This window comes from Hipposideros armiger, unplaced genomic scaffold (genome assembly GCF_001890085.2).
Source record: "Hipposideros armiger isolate ML-2016 unplaced genomic scaffold, ASM189008v1 scaffold_129, whole genome shotgun sequence".
NCBI classification, from domain to species: domain Eukaryota; kingdom Metazoa; phylum Chordata; class Mammalia; order Chiroptera; family Hipposideridae; genus Hipposideros; species Hipposideros armiger.
In genome coordinates, this window is record NW_017731479.1 from 423,437 (window position 1) to 441,440 (window position 18,004).

Genomic DNA, 18,004 nt, shown 5'->3' on the forward strand with positions numbered 1-18,004 from the left:
TGAGGGCTTTATATTTATCAGCTCATGTAATCCTCACAACACCCTGTGAGGAAAGTATTGTTAGTATTTCCATTTCATAGATGAGCAAACCTGAGACACAGAGTATTTGCGTAGCCTGCCTTAGGTCACACAGCCACAGCAGGGATTCAGACCCACTGGCCTGGGTAGCTGGAGAAGGCTGGCATCTCGGCATAGGGTGAGAGGTTTCTTTTAGGAAGAAGGCTCTCCTCACCCCACCTTATCCGCAAAGATGCATGTGTGTTTGTCCTTCCTTCTACCCCCACTTGGAAGTACACTTATAAATATTCATTAGGTCTGCAGTTCTTATCACTTTACCACCATTTCTTTGTAGGGGAAAAAAATCAGTATTTCCCGTTTCTGTTCCTAAGAGCCACGTGCAAAACGTCTTTTGACTTTGTACATATTTTTATTTATTGTACATATGCTTTTTTTTTTTTTAAGATTTTATTGGGGAATTGGGGAAGAGGAACAGCCAAGTTATTGTCCTTCAATCTTAGTTGTGGAGGGTGCAGCCAGCTCAGCTCCAAGTCCAGTCGCCATCTGGCTGCCCAGTGGCAGCTTGTGGCCACTCAGCTCAAGGTGCCGTGTTCAGTCTTAGTTGTGTAGCCCACCATCCCATGCAGGAGTCGAACTGGAAACCTTGTTGCTAAGAGCACACGCTCTAATCACTGAGCCATCCTACCTCCTGTTGGCGGCTCAAGGCAGCTCAGCTTGTGTACAGCTCACTGGCCCATGTGGGAATCGAACCGGCGACTCTGTTGCTCAGAGTTTGCGCTCTTAGCCAACTGTGCCACTCAGCCGGCCCAGTACGTATGCTCTTATATCTCACAGTCTGCCATAGTAGAAGGTCTATATTTGAATTTTGTAGGGCTGTCATGTCAGCTGTGCTGATAGTGTGCATAATCACAGGTTAACTTTATCTCATTATCAGGCTTGACCTCATCTAGCTGTTCTGCTGGAAACTGTGATGCCCTACTGTGTGCCAGAACTATCGCTAGTGCTGGGGTAGGGGCAGATTCCATGCTGGGGTGGAATTCCAGTGTCTGCTGGGGGAAATGTCCCATACTGTGTGGCTCTTGGCAGGAGAGGTTTATACAAATGCTCCCTGTCTGGAAGCCTTCACAGAAGGGGAGTGTTAAGCTGGCTCTCTTGGGACATCGTGTAGGAGTTTGTGGGGCCGAGAGGAGGAGGCTAGGCAGAGAGGACAGTGTGCAAAGGCTCGAAGGCATAAAAAGTACAGTGCTTTTGGGCAACAAAATCGCTAAAAGCTCACACGTGGTACATGTGGATGAGGGAGAAGTGAGGAAGACCAGAAATGCAGCTTGGCCTTTATTCTGCAAGGGGTGACGAGCAATTGAAATACTTGAGTGATGTGCAGAATGACCTGATTTGTGTCTTGGGAAGATCACTTTGAGGGAGGTGAGATAATGATGAGGGATTGGAGTTGAGAGGTAGTTAAAATGCAGAACTGCTGTTATCGGGGTGAAGGAAGACAAGTCACAGATGACAGAGTTTGTTCTGGCTCTGGAGGATGGATAGATATGATGACCCTGAGATGCTGGAGACGAGGCAGCCTTGGGAAGTGAGACAAGAAGAAATGAGTTTTCTTGGATCCTGGAGAGTGTATGGGCGGAGCTGGAGTTGATGATCAGAAATTCGTTGGGACACAGGCTGAAACTGACTGGGCTCCAGAGATCACCGGCTTTTAAGGGGCAGGCCAGCAAAAAGGACCCCAAGGAGGCAAATCAGAAAAGAAGGAGAAATTTGTGTGGCAGTGGCTGGGGGAGGAGAGATTATAAGGCGAGAGGAGTCAGCAACCAGTGTCAGACTTGCAGTGAGAAGTCAAGAAGAATGAAAGAGGTCTTTATTGTGAGCCTTCTTTATATCATTCTTGATAGTCAAGTAGCTACAAAAGATTATTAAATAAAATAAAGAGTTTGCGTTTGTAAATGGAGATCTCATATAAAAATGTTTGCCCTGAGGCCACTGGCCTCTAAAATAGCCTTTATGCGAGTGTGCTCCAGTTCACCGCCCTCCGGGGGAACAGGAGGAATTAACCCAAAGGTTCCTTCCAATCCCAAGAACCTATGACTCTGTAGGCTCTTTAAATTTGAGAGAAAAGGAGGAAAATCCTTGGTTTTAAGGGCGCTGGAGAGATGCCTGCCACAGTTAGAATGGAAGACTGCAAGGCTGGGCTGCATTTCTGAGAGGGTTGCACTTAGGTCAGCCGGTCTGAATCTTCTAACCACATACCCTCTCTCTAAAGTCTGACATTGGGGTCTGGTTCAGGCCATGTGTGGACGAGTTGTCCCCAGTAAAACGGTTCTGATTGGGTAGCTGTGGGGCAGGTATTCTTACACTATTGACGTTCTCACTGAGTTTGATGGGGGCTGGATAGATTTACTCATTCCATTCTCGCCACAGATTCTATGGAAGTGAAGCCCATCATGACCAGAAAGTTGCGGAGGCGGCCAAATGATCCTGTCCCCATTCCAGACAAGAGGAGAAAGCCTGCTCCTGATATCCGTTTGCATTAAGCCTTGATCACTTTTTCTTCCTTAAGACTTGAATCCTTTGCTTATCCATTTGGTATAATACAAATGGCTTTTGTCCTATAGAAAATCGTCATATTTGATTGGAATGCAGGGGTCAGCCATCTTATTATTGGAGTCCTCAGTTGCTACTGCTTCTAGTGGGAGGATTTGTAGAGAGCGGTTATTTGGGAAGGTGCTTTGTGTTGGAAGTTCAACCTGGTCTTAATACTCACTTGGAGATTCAGGGGCAACTGAAAGTTTCATGTGCCTTCATTCTTTCACTGTAAAACGAGGACAGTAACAGCTGCCTTTTGTACTTCAGTTACGTGTGTCCCTAAATCTGGATTGCACACTGTTGTTAAATGAAAGCAAATGAGCTTTCAGTCAGATATAAAGAAGCCCCTCTACTCATAAAACTGGTAATGGGAAGAGGACATATGGGGAAGTGTTGTTTCTATCCTCTTGAGGAGATAATAAATAGCCATTTGCACAAAATGGTTCAGTTATTTGTCTGCCACCAAGAAAGAGCATAACTTCGGCTCCCTTTATCTTCACAACTGAGAACATAAGTTGCTAGGGAAGATTAACTCCATGGTGTGTATCTGGAAGTCTTCAGATCTTGGGAACAAAAGCACTTCATCAATCCAGGATAAAGTTCTTCTTTTATTGTGTGCTGTGCTCTCACTATTTTAGTTTCTTAGTGAATCTCCTTCCGCCTTCTCATCATAGAAGCCTGTAAGATGGGGGCGTGAATTCTCCTGTGTGCCTGGCACCACATGACACCTAGTAGGAGAATCAAAAACTTCCACAAGGCAAACTATTGTAAAAGTTTCATGTAGCATACTCACACATTGTAAATTCTAAAATACTGGTACCATTCTGTTGATCTCTGTTTGCTTGGAAGCCGTGCTTGTCACATACATTCCTTTAACTCTCAACACCCCAGCTGAACTACTTGTTAACAGATGAACAGATCATGGAGGATCTGAGAACATTAAATAAGGTACAGTTTGATTTTTTTGGCTTATTTGAAAGCTTAGGCTTGCCCTGACTTTCTGTTGTAGTTTGTTCACATGTTATTAAATCAATTTGATACCTTTGACACCTTAACTTGCATCTGAAATGATTTAAGATTTTTTGTTCTTTTTCTTCTTACAGCTTAAGTCACCCAAGAGACCAGGTAAGTGAATGACGTTATTGGCATTTGTGCAATCTTGTATCATGTCGTTGGAGAAGCATGCAAATACCTGATGGTGGAATGTTGCTCTTTTCAAAAATATAATGTCCATCATTTGCTGGAGAGGAGTCATCATGAAAGCTGAAGGGAACCTGAAGTGCACCTTTGCCTGACCTTTTTTTTTTTTTTTTTTAACCCTGCTATGTTCAAGTTATTCTTGTGTTTTCCTTAGGATTTTTGGTAAAAGAGACATTTGATTGCTTGGCTGGTAAAGGTTCCCTTCTGTGTTGGCAGCCATAAGATTTAAGCTCACATCCATTTCTGAAAATGAGACCAGAAGGATTTTTCTGTGTTACTCGCCTTGTGGAGTTCAGTACTCGGCACTGCTGTTGCAGCCAGGCTTCTCATGACCTGGCCCTGGTAAGGGCCTCGCAGGCTGCTGACAGTCCCAGCTTACAGAAGCGGCCGGCCCTGTGTTCACAGCGGTTCCTTCCAGAACAGCACTCAGCAGCACTCAAATGCTGGGCTGTAAGATTGAGTTCTGAATTGGCAAGGCATTTTTGTCTTGTTTCAAGCACTGTGATTACTCACACATCCCTCTGCGCACTGAATTTTAGAGATGAGAACAAGAGTCTTAACCTCCTCCTGAGGGCCACTGTGGTCCACAGAGCGGTCCTCAGTTTCTCATGGCATGATGGGGAGGGGGAGTTTGAGGAAGTGTGTGAATTTAGGTCCTTTGAACCCACCGTAGTTATTAGCACTGTATTAGGTTGACTCTGTACATACCTAAATAGCCTCCTCAATCTAGTAATAAATATTTCCAGAAATGATTTCATTTTTTATAAATTTAAAGAGATTTACCTAATTCTTGACCTTTTGGGCTTCTGATGGTTACTGGGATTTTAGTTCTACTCTAAGTGACCTTGGGCAAATCCCATAGCCTGCCTGAGCCTCAGGTTTCTCCTTCGTTCAGTGAGGTTAATCTCCCCTTGCTTACCTCACAGGTTTGCTTTGAGGATCAAGTTAGATGTAATATACAAGAATTTTATTGGAACCCCATTTATTACAACTGTAAGGACTTGATGATCATGATTATTACCACCTTTCAGTATTTCAATTGAAGCTTGTTAGCTGGTGGACCCCCATGTTTGTTACATGCTTAGTCATCGAAAGAACTCTCTGGTTCCTCCAGCATCCCCGTCCTCTCCCGAACACTTGCCTGCCACACCTGCAGAGTCTCCAGCCCAGAGATTTGAAGCCCGGATAGAAGATGGAAAATTGTACTATGATAAAAGATGGTACGTTATGGAAAAACACAGGTTACTCGTAAGAGTCTCAAAAAAACCACTGAGGGCTGGGGCTGTCTAGCATTGTTATTTCAGGGCATGGCTACTGCTTACCTTAAATAGTATTAAAAGTTAAATAGCATTTAAAATGTATCAGGAGTCATATGATTGATACTACTTGTTAGATCTCTGAAGGCAGTGTTTCCCAAAGATATGTTCTTTGGATGGTGGTGCCCTTTCTCCATGCTGCTGCTACCACACTACAATAGAATTTGCAGGCTTTCGTTTCTTGTGCCCTCCCACCCCCACCCCACCCATAGACTGGGGCCAGGGTTTATATCTGCCTCTGCCTCCTCTTAGCTCTGCCCTGTGTGCTAAAATTAATAGGTGTTCTGTGGGGAAAAAAAAGATTTTTTTAGTCAGATGAGTTTGGGGGATGGCATCATATTAAGATAAATGGGTTTCTTCTCTGTAGCACTCTGTGGGTCCTCTGATATGCTAATATGCACTGTGAATTTCTAAGATGTTATATAAGGTGCTACTTATTTGCTGAGGTACCCATTTCACATGGGTCATCCTGCTGCGTGAGTCTGTTTCAGGAAACATACTTAGGGGAATTATATCCTAAAAAACACTAATTTAAATTAAAGGCGGGTTGAAACCTTCAGACCCACCAGTGTTTTCATTGGGAAGGATATGGCAAAACAATATGAAAGAACCTTAAAAGCTCATACATTTACTCGTATTCATTCAACAAACATTTACTGTCTGCTGCCACTAGGCATTCTGCTAGGTATTAAGTTATCCCTGGTCCTGCCACCTTTTCACAGCTCTTTTAATTCTGATATATTCCTTTATTTATTGCCCATTTGCAGGCACACTCATACTCAGTTTAAGTCATGGTGGACACATATTTGGGTTCTGCCTTTCCACTTGGTCACATGCAGAATGGTATTCTGGGTTATTGTATGGTCTTTCTAATTATTTATATGGCTATAAAATGGTCTTTTGAGTTTCAATATACTTAACCCAAAGTTCCAGAATTAGAGTTATGGTTATTTTGAATTTTTTGAGCTTGCTTAAAGAAAAATCCCCAACTTTGTGACTTTGTGTTAGTTGGTTCCCTTATAATATTGGACTCCTGAAACTGGCAAAATTGCTTAGGTATTGTCATGCCTGAAATAAATCAGTTCCACCTGTTAGGCTCCAGTGAGTTAATTACTCAGTGGACGATGAAGACTTGCTCTGTCTGTAAGTCGGATCTTTGTGACTTCTGCCCCTCTCATTTGTCTATTCTTTGGCATTCTTCAAAAATGCCAGTTATCCTGTATCCTAAAATTGCTTATCAGAACATATCACCAGTAGGTGGCAGACTCTACCAGCTCAACACAACGAGAGGCAAAATAAGATGAAAAATGTTTCAAATAATGAAAACCAAATAACCTTTAAAGATCAAGCCCACACATAAGAACCATCTTCAAAAATGATGAGATTTATCACTAACGTTTTTACAGATCTATGAGTCCTAGAGCCATATGATATTTCAGATAATGTTTATTTTGTAATTGCGTTGCTTCGAATCTTCCTCTTTCTAAGGCTCAATCCTTAGACTTTATGAGATGTGCCTCGTGGGTGAAAGTGCTGTGAAATAAAATTCTTGTTTTTCTAAAGAAAGAACCCAGAGTGACTGGTGTTTCATAATGTAAACAGAATGGTCAGGTTGACCTCTTAAGCATTTTGAAGGAATTTCACTGTCTTTCTCACAGCGGCAGCAGAAATTTTAAAAATAAGGTCTCCGGGAGCGTTTTCCTTTTTCGATGAATTTGAAGTTGCTTTTATTCTATTGTTAATAGTGAGACTATTGTTTTCTTCTGTACTCTATGTGTTTCTCTCCTTTGACCTTGGCAGTCAGAGTTCATGACACATTTGTTGAAAGGTAGGTCCTTCCCTCCCTGCTGTATTTGGCAGGTGTTCGTGGGAGTCTTGGAGGGCAGGTTTACCAGTGCAGAGCCAGCCTCTCACGTCTCACCAGGCTCTGCTGTTTGCCTTTTGTGTCCTTGTCAGTTTGGAGGCTGGCATTTTTCCTTTTTTTTCAGTATTCATGGCCTGTGGCTGAGAGATCCACTGAATGGCTTTATGTTCCTTCCAGTGGTGTGGAGTATTTTGGTGAAGCAGTATTTCTGGCAAAACATGTTTCATTGAGTTTTAAATGGCTTCAGCAAAATGAGTGTGATTCAGGCTTTCCATCTTGGCATGAACACTTGTCAAGCTACATTTCATTTTGAAAGATAAGCACCTTCTCTTTGCCTTGGTCTTATACTGCTTTTAAGGCATTTTATATCCTGCTGTAAGTTTTCCTCACATTCTGATTTGGACTAATGACCCTTTTTAGAAAGGACTGTGAAGGAAGCTGATACTTTAAAATAACTAACTGATGGTGGTGGTAGACTGTTATTTTTCTCCTCACATTAAATCTGGGGCTGCAAATGTGAATCAGAAATGAAGTCACCCACTTGCTTGAGTGGATTTAACCCTCTAGCCTTCGACCAACAAAAAAGACTGTTAACTCAAAATGGTGAATATTAACAACTAGAAGTGGGACTTCTGAGAGGTACTATAGCTGTGATATGGTCTTCCTTTTTTGGGGGGAAGAGGGGGAGCGGCAGATGCAGAATGAAACAATATCAGGATTCCCAGTAGGATATAAAATTAAGTTAATTCTGCCCCTTCCCTGCCCCACTTTTTGACCCACCTTCTAAAGAAATTGCTTTCTTCCATAGCGGTAGTGGTGATTCTAGTTCATTGGGTGTAATAGTAGAGGCAAAGCTTTGAGAGCTTAATTGTAGGATTCCCAGGTCAGAATTTCCATTACTAATAAAGTAAGCTTGACATTTGGGGCTTGTCCTCTGAGGCTGTTGAAAGTATTTTTTCAGCAGAGATGAGTTGTATCTTGTAAAATGGGTTAATTGGCAAAAAATTATTTTTGCCAATATTGGCACAAAAAAAAATTGTGCATTTTTTTACTCATCTAGGTCTATTGATGTTGCTTTTTAACATTTTTTTATGTCTAAATACATTTTGGATTTTTTCCTGTTCTTTTATTAGTCTTTAGAAATTGGAAAAATCAATTTGTATGTTAAGGTTGCCATGTACTTTCTGGTTTCAGCTTGAAAACCTCCCCTATATGAGCACTTTTAATTTCTGAGGACTTATTTTTTTCATAGAATTCAGATAATTCAATAGATTTGCTATCCAAGGATAATTTGCTATCCAAGACCATTGTGTGGCACATGAGAATCTCCTGGAGTGCCAGCGATGGCTTCACGAGGACCTGGAAATCAGTTGGGTTGGAAGTGGGCTGCTTTGGGGAACATGTTGGCCAGCTCTCCTTTCGAGCAAATGGGGACCAGTGGTGGACATTCAAGCTACCATCACCTTCTGGTGATTCCAGAGCAGGCAAACTGGGGAGGCAGCCGCATGTTCAAGTCCCAGGGGTAATAGACCAGATTGCATTGTGTAGTACTGATGTTCGCTTTCAAGCCAGTCAGAGGTGTGTGGAGGCTTGGGCTCTGAGCACAGCTGAAAAAAAATGCATCTCATGAGAATTGTTTGCATAGTCCCAGAGTTAACTGTCTGTCTTTAACAGACATTAATTTGTGACATTGAGTTTTCTTTTTACCCCATCCTTGTGGTTTAGGTATTTTCTAGTGCCATGATTTAAGAAAATATTATTTACTTTTTAATATAAGTAATAGCTTGTATTTTCTGGAAAAAAGAAAGCTACGCAATAAAAGGAATACCATTCTTAATTTACATTATGTATTTTTATAAAATTTTAATACACATTTTAGTATATAGATTTACCCAATTTTTTGTGTGTGTATGATACACATGTGTCATGCATATGTCCTATTACAAACACAGGAACATAATGGACATAGTTGTTTTATTTTTTATTTAGCAGTATATTGAGCCTGTTTCCACTCAGTAATGTATATCCTTCTACACCATATCCATGACCTTCCTTTATTAAAGTATTTAGAAAGTAGTGTCAGAATGACTTGAGGCTAGTTGCCTGTTTTTTTGTTTTTTATCTCTCTAATAAATCAGAGTCCCCATAGAATAACAGTGAATGTTCTCCCCTCTGTATTTTTATTCAAACCATTACTCAAGACATTAGTATTAGATGTGGGAGGGAAACTCGAGTTCGAGTTTTGCTGTGAACTAATTCAGCCTTCATGCATTTTATAATTCAAACTTGTGATATTACATATTTAGCATAATAAAGGTCCCCTAACCCAGTTTACCAACTAATCTCTGGCCAAAAGCAGCTTTGAAGCTGGAACTAAACCAATCTCACTGTTCTAATTGCATTTATGATTCGATTTCTTTTAACAGTGTTTTCAGGAAGTAAATTGACTTGGAAACCTGAGTTTTTAGCTCCTAAGTAGCAGGTTAAAGAGTGCTTAGAACCCAGATTGGAAAAAGCTCATTGTGCGAGTGAAGTACATCCTTTACTGTGATATCTTGGCAGTAGATTATTTCATTATACCAGCAAAACGGAGTCTGCTTTCTTCCCCCACAGAAATAATGGTAAGATGCAGGGCTTTGCTGGGACATCCATTTTGGCTGTGGTGGAATTTACATGAGTTAGTGGGTCTGTTTAGCCAGATCTGTGCAGCCAGAATGAAGCAAAGGTAATATGTTCTTGACTGAACGGAGGCTGGCCCAGGCCAGGGCTGCCAGCAGAAGCTCAGTTGGTTTCCAACTCTTACAATCCAGCAGCTGCTCCTTCATCCTGTGGCAGCTGTTGTTATGCCATTTGGGCTTTGGCCCTGGCTTCCTCACTTTCATCCTTGGCCTTGTCCCTGAACTTGAAGACATGAAGGTGGTCCTGCACGAAAGGCCAAGAGAATTGATGCAGGGCTGAAAGGGGAGTGTCTGTCTAGTGTACTCTATTTTAAGCGGCTCTCCTGACTGACCAGGCCACATTAGATAACTCTTGGTGCATGTCACATCACTCAGAACTTCGCCTACTTAGCGGTTGCCAGGTGTGATGATTTAATCTCCTTCACTGCGACTGTCTTTGAAGTTCTGTGACAGCAGGGACCTTGTGGCCTTGCTCACTGTCTGCCTCCAACCTGCAGTGTGGTCAGTGGTACACGGTAAATGATTCATGAGTGTTTGTTGAATGAGTGAGCAAAAGTAAGGGCTGAACTTGACCTTCCCTCTTGTTGACTTATTTGGAGAAATAGAAAATAGATAACAGGACAGTTGTTTAAACCCATCTATTCGTTTTGTCTACCCAGCCTTCTTCAGTGTTTTGGGGTGAAGACAAAGGTTTTACTTGAGAAATTATAATTTACTTTTTGAGCTGGATCATACAATCCAAATAAAAAAGTAAATAGAGAGTTAATTTCGTAGCCCTTTCTTTGACTTCCCGTTTCCCCTCTGCCGAGGGACCAAGAAATGTAAGTTTTAGATTTAGAAGCAGATTAGGAGGTCATCTAATCTAATCAAAGGATGGAAGACTTTAAATTAAATCTGAAATCCAGACTTTTCTTCAAATATAAATTAAGACTCTTTTAATTACATTTTTTGTTGTGGTGATTTTTTTTGGTTTTTTTTCCTCCTTTCCTCCCTTTCTTCTTAAAAAAATATGTGTCTTTAATAATATTGTATTGTATATTTAACATTTGTTCAGAGGGTAGAAGTGGTTAAGAACATCAACGTATGTCCTGTTTTTGGCAGGTACCACAAGAGTCAAGCCATCTATTTGGAGTCCAAGGACAACCAGAAACTGAGCTGTGTGATCAGCTCTGTCGGAGCCAACGAGGTAGGGCCCGAATTCCCTCACCCGTTAGGAAAGCGAAATGTGACAAACCTGCAGTTTGAGTGCCACCAAGAAAGTATGGTGGAATAACGTGTCACATGTGGGTTAGAGTCTAAAGTCAGTGCTTTCAGGCAGAAATTGCATGGAGGCACAACACCCTTGAAAATCCTTTACTTTGTTGACTATAATGTATGTGGATTTGTGTATTCCCGTGGTATCTGTGAACCCCGTGTCCAGTGATTGACTTGGGAACCACGAGCTAGACAACAGGAAAGAACAAAAGGCAAGTCTGTGTAATATCTGCATTCAAATCCTGTTGCTTTGTAAGGTAACCATCTATTGAGAATGGAACCTGCCTGTGGAGCATACTCCATCTATGTTTTGTTATTTCTCTAGAACTTTCATGTGTACTAACAGATTTGTGCTGTGAAGATGTAATGAGGCCCCCGGCTCAGGGTCTGGCACGCAGTAAGTGGGTAATAAATGGGTGCTGGCCTGATCTGATCCACACACTTCTCCTTGCCTGCTGTCTTTCCAATTTGACATGTCCTGCTGTGCCTCTGAACAAGGAGCTACCAAGCTCACGCCATTAGGGGTGTCTCCTCCAGTCACTGATATAGGAAGGGGGCTGGTTCTAAAGTCAGCTCAGAGGGTTATGCTTACAGATGATGTGACAGGCCTGTGAGCTCCAGCTCCCTGACTGACCCTTCATTGGGAGGATGTCAGCAATGTGTAACTTGTTAGTAGTTAAAAAAACTTTAAAACTTTTAATAGCTGGATTGGCTGGATCTTTCATCAGTCCACAAATGTCTCAGAGAAATTGATTTTTATGTGTCTACCCTCTGTAACTTATTTGTGCCAGTGCACCGTATATCTAATGAAACTGGATTATGAAATAACTTTAGCCTCTTCTATTTGCCCAGCTTCCTGAATTGAAAATGCCCTCAAATGTGACTAGTTTGCACAATGATTTTTTTACTTAGACGTTAGGGAGAGCCTTCCAGATAAATGTATTCACTCTTCTTTGCGCTCAGGATGTGTGTGTCACCTCAAGCCAAGTCAAAACCAAAACAGGGTATCTGAGAGAGAGACCTGCTGTTCTTTAGCAATAGGCCTCGTGATTTCACAACAGACCTTTTGTGCCTGGCCGTGTGGTCTGCTGCATAAAGCACGTGTGGCCTCCTAGTTCCTAAACTAAAATGGTGCAGTGTTCTCCTCTGTGACACCTCAAGATTTTTCAGGACATAGAAATGCAAATTAGATTTTTTTCTGTCCCTGCTGAAGATTGTCACCCTTTGACATAATAGAGCGTCAGTGAGGCCTGACAAGGAAATGGTGACACTGTGACATGTCTCCTGGAGGGGAGAAGCCTCAGTGCCACAGAGGCATGCAGCTCCGTAATAGGAGAACATTGCTCACTTGTTGGAAGCATGCCAGCTCGTTTGTCAGGGCAGATCCTAAAGGACACTGGAGCTACTTGGCGTTTGCATAACTTGACTCTGGGCAGATTTTGTGGGTGCGTCTGAGCATGTTGGGGACTTCCCAGTTCAGCCCGCCTTGGGGTCTGTTTTCAATTTAAAATGGTTCTGCAAGGTCCTTCAGAGGTTCAGCTTCATGGGAGATCTTTAACTTTATTTTTAAACCTTTGACTTTAAAGTCTTTCTGTTGCTAAATAATCCAATGAAGAAATTGAGATGAAACTGAGAGGAAGCGTTTCTAAAACCTGAAAACTGAGTGGGGAGGGCGAGGATATAGCCGTAAACTCATACTCGCATGTGTGAGTGTGATGCAGATTTTTAAAAAAAATGATGCTTTTGGCTCCATCTAATAGCATGTTAATTAAACGTGTGAGAGAAGTAGCGAGAAGAGTCAGGGGCCGGTCTGGTGGAGAAGAGCAAGGGGCTTTGATGTCAGGTACCAGGATTCACACCCGGCACGCAGCCCAGCCGTGCTCGTCTATATAAGGGGGCAATGGTAGTACTCACTCTACTTCATGGGGCAGTTCTGAGGATGCGAAGGCACGGCTTAGTTAGCACAGTGTCTGCCACACAGTAAGAGCTCAGCAGCCCCTTGCACAGGGGTGTCAGCTTTCCATCCCATCCATGGCTCCATACATGCCACTTATTGAGAGCACTTGTCAGCTCCGGCAGTCCCCTGCTGCCAGAGTTCGTTCTCAATTCTACGGAAGGATGCGTCTGCCTATAAAATGTAAGGCAGTGATACCCTCTGTGGGAGAATGATATGGTCAGGACGGAAGGACTGTCTTAAGCTAATTTAACCTTCTCTTGATCCTAATTGGGCCTTAGCTCACTCATGGGCATCTTTAAAATTTTTTTTCCTTCTTTTCCTGTCACAACCATTAGCCTTAATTACCTGGAAACCCGAGTACTGAAAGGCTATAATGTGAAGTCCCTTGGGGTAAGGAAAATATTTCCAAATTTGATTGAAAGTTTATGTTCATGAATATATGTATCTTGAATGTTGATAGTGCTGTAATCAAACCAAATCAAAAAGAGTCCTTAAGATCAAGGCCAAATGGAACCCAATGTCATTGTGCTTTCCGTTTTCTTAATCAAAACTGTAAGAGAGATGGCCGGGAGAGATGAGTTCAAGGGCTGATGCCAGCTCACTCTGCCCACTAGAGGCTGCCTTTAGGAAGGCCAGAGGTCAAGGAGGTGCTCGGGAAGACCTCACAGGTAGACAGGAGGAGGTCGTCAGTTTCTGCACACACCTAATTCATGCCAGTATTTTGATGCTCCGGAAGGTCTACTCCTCAGTGTTAGCCTCTCTTATCTTGTTTCCTTTCCTTCTCCCCTGCAGATCTGGGTGAGGAAGACGAGTGACAGCACCAAGATGAGGATTTACCTGGGCCAGCTTCAGCGTGGGCTTTTTGTGATCCGACGGAGGTCAGCGGCTTGACTTTCTACGGTTCTCTACTTCCCTTGACTCTTTTTCAGGAGTGGTGTTTTGTTTTGTTTTGTTTTCTTCTTAATAGAAAGTTTTTAACTTGGGACTTGCTCCTTGGCCTTGGAATATGGAGAACGCTGTGGTGGATTCTGCAAGGCACTTTTGTGGCCAGCCACTTCCGTCTTTGTTTCATTCTTTTCTGCCTCGACTTCTTCCAGCCTTCAGTCGCCATGAGACTGTACAGGAGTACTGGGCGTTTGATTGACTTATTTCTTTATTTTTTTGCTTTGCGTGTGTGCTTTTTAAAGCCTCGTTTGAGTTTGAAGGGACCTCTCTTTTTATTAATTATCTTTTGTTCTTTCTACCGTGAAGAGGAACAGAAAGGGATACTTTCTACAGTGCGTTTCATGTTTTAAATCAGATGAGTGGATCACAGAGCTACTCCCCTTGTCGAGCCCAATTCACTGTTTCCCCAGGAGCTTGGGGCAGAGGTCCTAGGAGAAGGAGATTAATTCTCCTGGCTCTCAGCCTTCTCAGAGAAATAAATGCCTTGTGTAACATCTGGCACATGCCATCCATTCCATGGGCGGAACGGACAGAAAAATTTGCCCTGGGGACTACGTGCACTGAAGTGATTGGGGCTGTGGGGAGGGAACATTTCATATTCGTAATGTGCTGAAGGTACCATATTTTAAATTATTTAATGCACGTGGTTTATTCAAACACATTTGTTCTAGCTCAAGCTGGAACAAGAAGTGGTCATTTCAGACGTTTTCATTTGTAATTCAGTTTTCTCCCCTGCTCCCAAGTCGGTGAGGTGGTACCCACCACAGGCTGATTATCTGGGCTGTCTGTGGAAGGTGTGGAGGTGAGACTGGTGGTACAATTATCAGTGGTCTACAGACTCGCGCTCATAATTCAAACTGCACTGTTGTCACCGATGCCATTGTTCCACATTGGCCATTCCAAACCCATGGAACCGTGTTGGCCGTCCCATACTCCCAGGAGGTCTGGCCCAGGTTGAAAGACAAAGAAAGCTCTGCCGTGGCTGCCACTGAACGTGCATTCTTCCTAATGAATCCTCGCGAAACAGCCTCCTCCACACCCCCTGCTCCCTTCCCCTCATTCCTATAACTAGAGAAATGGATTCATTGGGTGGTGGTGGTTTTTATATTATAGTTGCCACCTTATGATGTTTATAAAGTATTTGGGGTTAGAGTCGGTGTTAGCATCTCTACAGGCAACCAGTAGACTTGACACATCCTAGGAAACCTTTGTAAGTAATTCCCTCGGTCTCCAGTGATTCCCCTTCGTTGCGTCTCTTGATGTACACACCCCAAAGCAAGTTGGGGGCTGTGAAGACAAGTAAATCACCTTCTCCAAAGTCCTGGCTTCCACAGAGACCAAACCGTACCGACTCAGAGTAAAGACTTGTACAGATAGATTTTTGTTTTAATTTATAATCTTTTTTTTCCCTCCTGGTGTTGGAGTCTCATTTAGAAAACAGGTTAAATAATGCTGTTTATCAGAAGTTGCCTGGGCCTTCTGTGTTTCTTCTCTGCCCCGAGTCCCCCATTATTAGGATGCTTACGACAGAGAACCAAGTCCACAGTAACAGGGGCTTCACCTTTTGTTTCTTCTTGGCGACCTTGGTCGTAAGTGTGGCTCTCTTTTGCTTAATTGTCACTGTGGTGTGTGTAACATCCCATAATATCAGGTAGCTCTTAGTTATCTTCTAGTGCTCTGTGATGGAAATTATTGCAATATATTTAGTGTGTCTCCATAGAAGGTTTTTGTTTTTGTTTTAATGATTTTCTTAACTTGTCTTCCTAACAGCACACCAAAGTTTGTTTTTTGTCTGTAAAGGATTATATTGATAACTGTTGGAGGTTCAGCATGGAAGCAGCAACAAGTTGCCTTTTTCCCTCGCCTTGTCTGGTGGCACTTTTGTGCTTTTGTGAAGTTAACTATTTGAAGACCAGGGACAGGGCACTTTGGCCTTTTCTGTAAATGTGAGGGTGTTTGCGGCCACGCTTAGGCCTGGTCTCGGCCCCATCACTGCCTCCTGCGCCTCTAATCTCATAACCCTTAACATTGTGATTGGGTGAAAATGGAGGAAAATGCGAAGTGGACTTGAGAACATAGCACAATAAATTATATTTTTGATCCCAGATTTAATTTTTTTATTTAGTTACTCCAGAGATGGAGAATAAGTATTTCAACCACTCCGACAGACCCCTGTAGTGACCAGGGTGGCAGAGTCCCCTTGTTAGGCAGGAGCTTTTGTGATAGGCAAAGCTAATTACAGTGAAAAACAGACTGAGTCTTGCAGTAAGAGGGGGCCGGCTTTTAGCCCAGGTGGCCATTCTTGTTCCAAAAGGCCTTTGTGTCTCACCAGACCCCACGGCATCAGATGAGTTCCCAAATTCAAACTATTTCCTGCGAGTGATACTTCTGATAAAGGTTGGTCCAGACATTTCTGTTCAAGAACCTGTACGTGTGTGATTCTGAGCAAGAACCTAAGTGTGTTTCGCGTGAGGCGTTCGCCTGGAGGATTATACACAGTGTTTGCTGTGGATGTGTCCCAATATTTATTTTACCTCCTCTTGGGAGTTTTGTGTGTCCCCTCCTCCCTGCTCCCTCTTTCCCCAGGCCAGTGTCCTCTTGAACAGTTTCCATATTTCTGTAGCCATACCAAAGCCAGGATGTTCTTATTCGTTTGGATACCAGTATTTATGGATGTCTAACTACCTAACATAACTTAATTTTTTAAAAAAACCTTCTAACTGGGGCCAGTGTAAGATGCCAGAGGCTGATCCGCAAATCAAACTACTTGTATTTGTGTGCAGGACCCTGTGTTCAGGATTGGGTGGCTTTTCTAAGAGAAATATAGTGGGGAGGGAGTTGGTTGCATTTTTTTTTTTAACCTAACTTGGGAAAACCCTATTTTTTACAATATTCTCAGTTTTGTTTTTCTATTAACATTTCCTTTTAGTCATGAATTTTTACTAAATTTTCTCCTCACTTAAAAATCTTGTTTCTAATCTGGGGATTTGAAATCTTGGTACTTAATGTTACACGAGTGTTTTCCAAAGAGTTCAAACCATTTTAATACCAGAACATGGTAAAAAAATTGCAGCCATTTCAAGCAGCTGGTGGGCCTTTTATACAATAACATCATTAACTGGCACCATTAAATGTCCTGAGAGGTGAATGTAAAATGTAAAAAGTATAGGTTTTTTTTTTGTAACAATAAAATTTCAAAGAGAAAAACAACACGGAATCTTTGTTACATCCATTGACTTGATAAATGATTGAAATTTAGGTTTTCCCACCAGTGAATGTCGGGGAAGGAAGATGGGGTGTCCTAGACATTTGCTCGTTATAAAGAGTAAGATAGAGAATGATGTCAAAGACTAACTCTCAGTTTTGTAAAAAGCAGCCTAAGGGTGTTGACCCTTAAGTGTACTCTCTTCTTGTTGGAGAGGATAAAAAAATCTGATTAAAAATTGAGTAAGTAAAATTAACGTTGGATAGGGAACTTTGTATTCTCAATTATTAACGTATGGACGTGAAAGTTGGATAGTGAAGAAGGCTGTTAGGAATCAAATGGATTCGTTTGAAATATGGTGTTAGAGGAGAGCTCTGTATCTACCTGGACCACCAGAAAGACGAACAAGTGGGTCCCAGAGCAAATTAAACCTGAGGCATCGATAGAGGTAAAAATGATAAAACTGAAGCTGTCCTACTTTGGGCACATCATGAGAAAGCAGGTTCTTTGGAAAAGACAATAATGCCAGGAACAATAGAAGACAACAGGAAAAGAGCAAGCCCAAATATGAGATGGATGGACTCCATCAAAGAAGCCATAGGCATGCGTCTACAGGAGCTGAGCCTGGCTGTTGAGGACAGGACACTGTGGACATCACTCATTCATGGGGTCATCAGGAGTCGGAGCCAACTCAATAGCACACACCACAAGAAGAACCTTAAGGTAAACCTGTGCGATTGAGGTGGATGTTGTTCATTTGGTACTCTAGAGCAGTACCTCCCAATCTTAGCAAAAAACCATAGCATTTCTCAGCTCCCATGGGGTAAACTGATGGGGCTGCTTGCTGCTACAGGTGGCTGGCCTGTTGCACTTGTAACCCAGGTGTGGCACACTCATTGGGAAGGCTACTGTATTCTTTGGATAATAGAGAGGAGTGTAACATAACACACAGCAAAGTGCACGGTTCTGAATTGT

General features: G+C 42.4%; 1 protein-coding gene across 1 annotated transcript in view; it reads left to right on the forward strand.

Annotated features, from left to right (window-relative positions):
* Positions 1 to 17,036, forward strand: part of SUDS3 (SIN3A corepressor complex component SDS3) — a 36,138-nt gene extending 19,102 nt beyond the window's left edge. The window contains exons 7-12 of the mRNA XM_019649143.1: positions 2,446 to 2,541; positions 3,497 to 3,558; positions 3,714 to 3,735; positions 4,925 to 5,030; positions 10,770 to 10,854; positions 13,672 to 17,036. Coding sequence (XP_019504688.1) covers positions 2,446 to 2,541; positions 3,497 to 3,558; positions 3,714 to 3,735; positions 4,925 to 5,030; positions 10,770 to 10,854; positions 13,672 to 13,770 — 470 coding nt within the window. The 3' untranslated portion in view covers positions 13,771 to 17,036. The remainder of the gene's footprint in view (positions 1 to 2,445; positions 2,542 to 3,496; positions 3,559 to 3,713; positions 3,736 to 4,924; positions 5,031 to 10,769; positions 10,855 to 13,671) is intronic.
* The last annotated feature ends 968 nt before the right edge of the window (positions 17,037 to 18,004 follow it).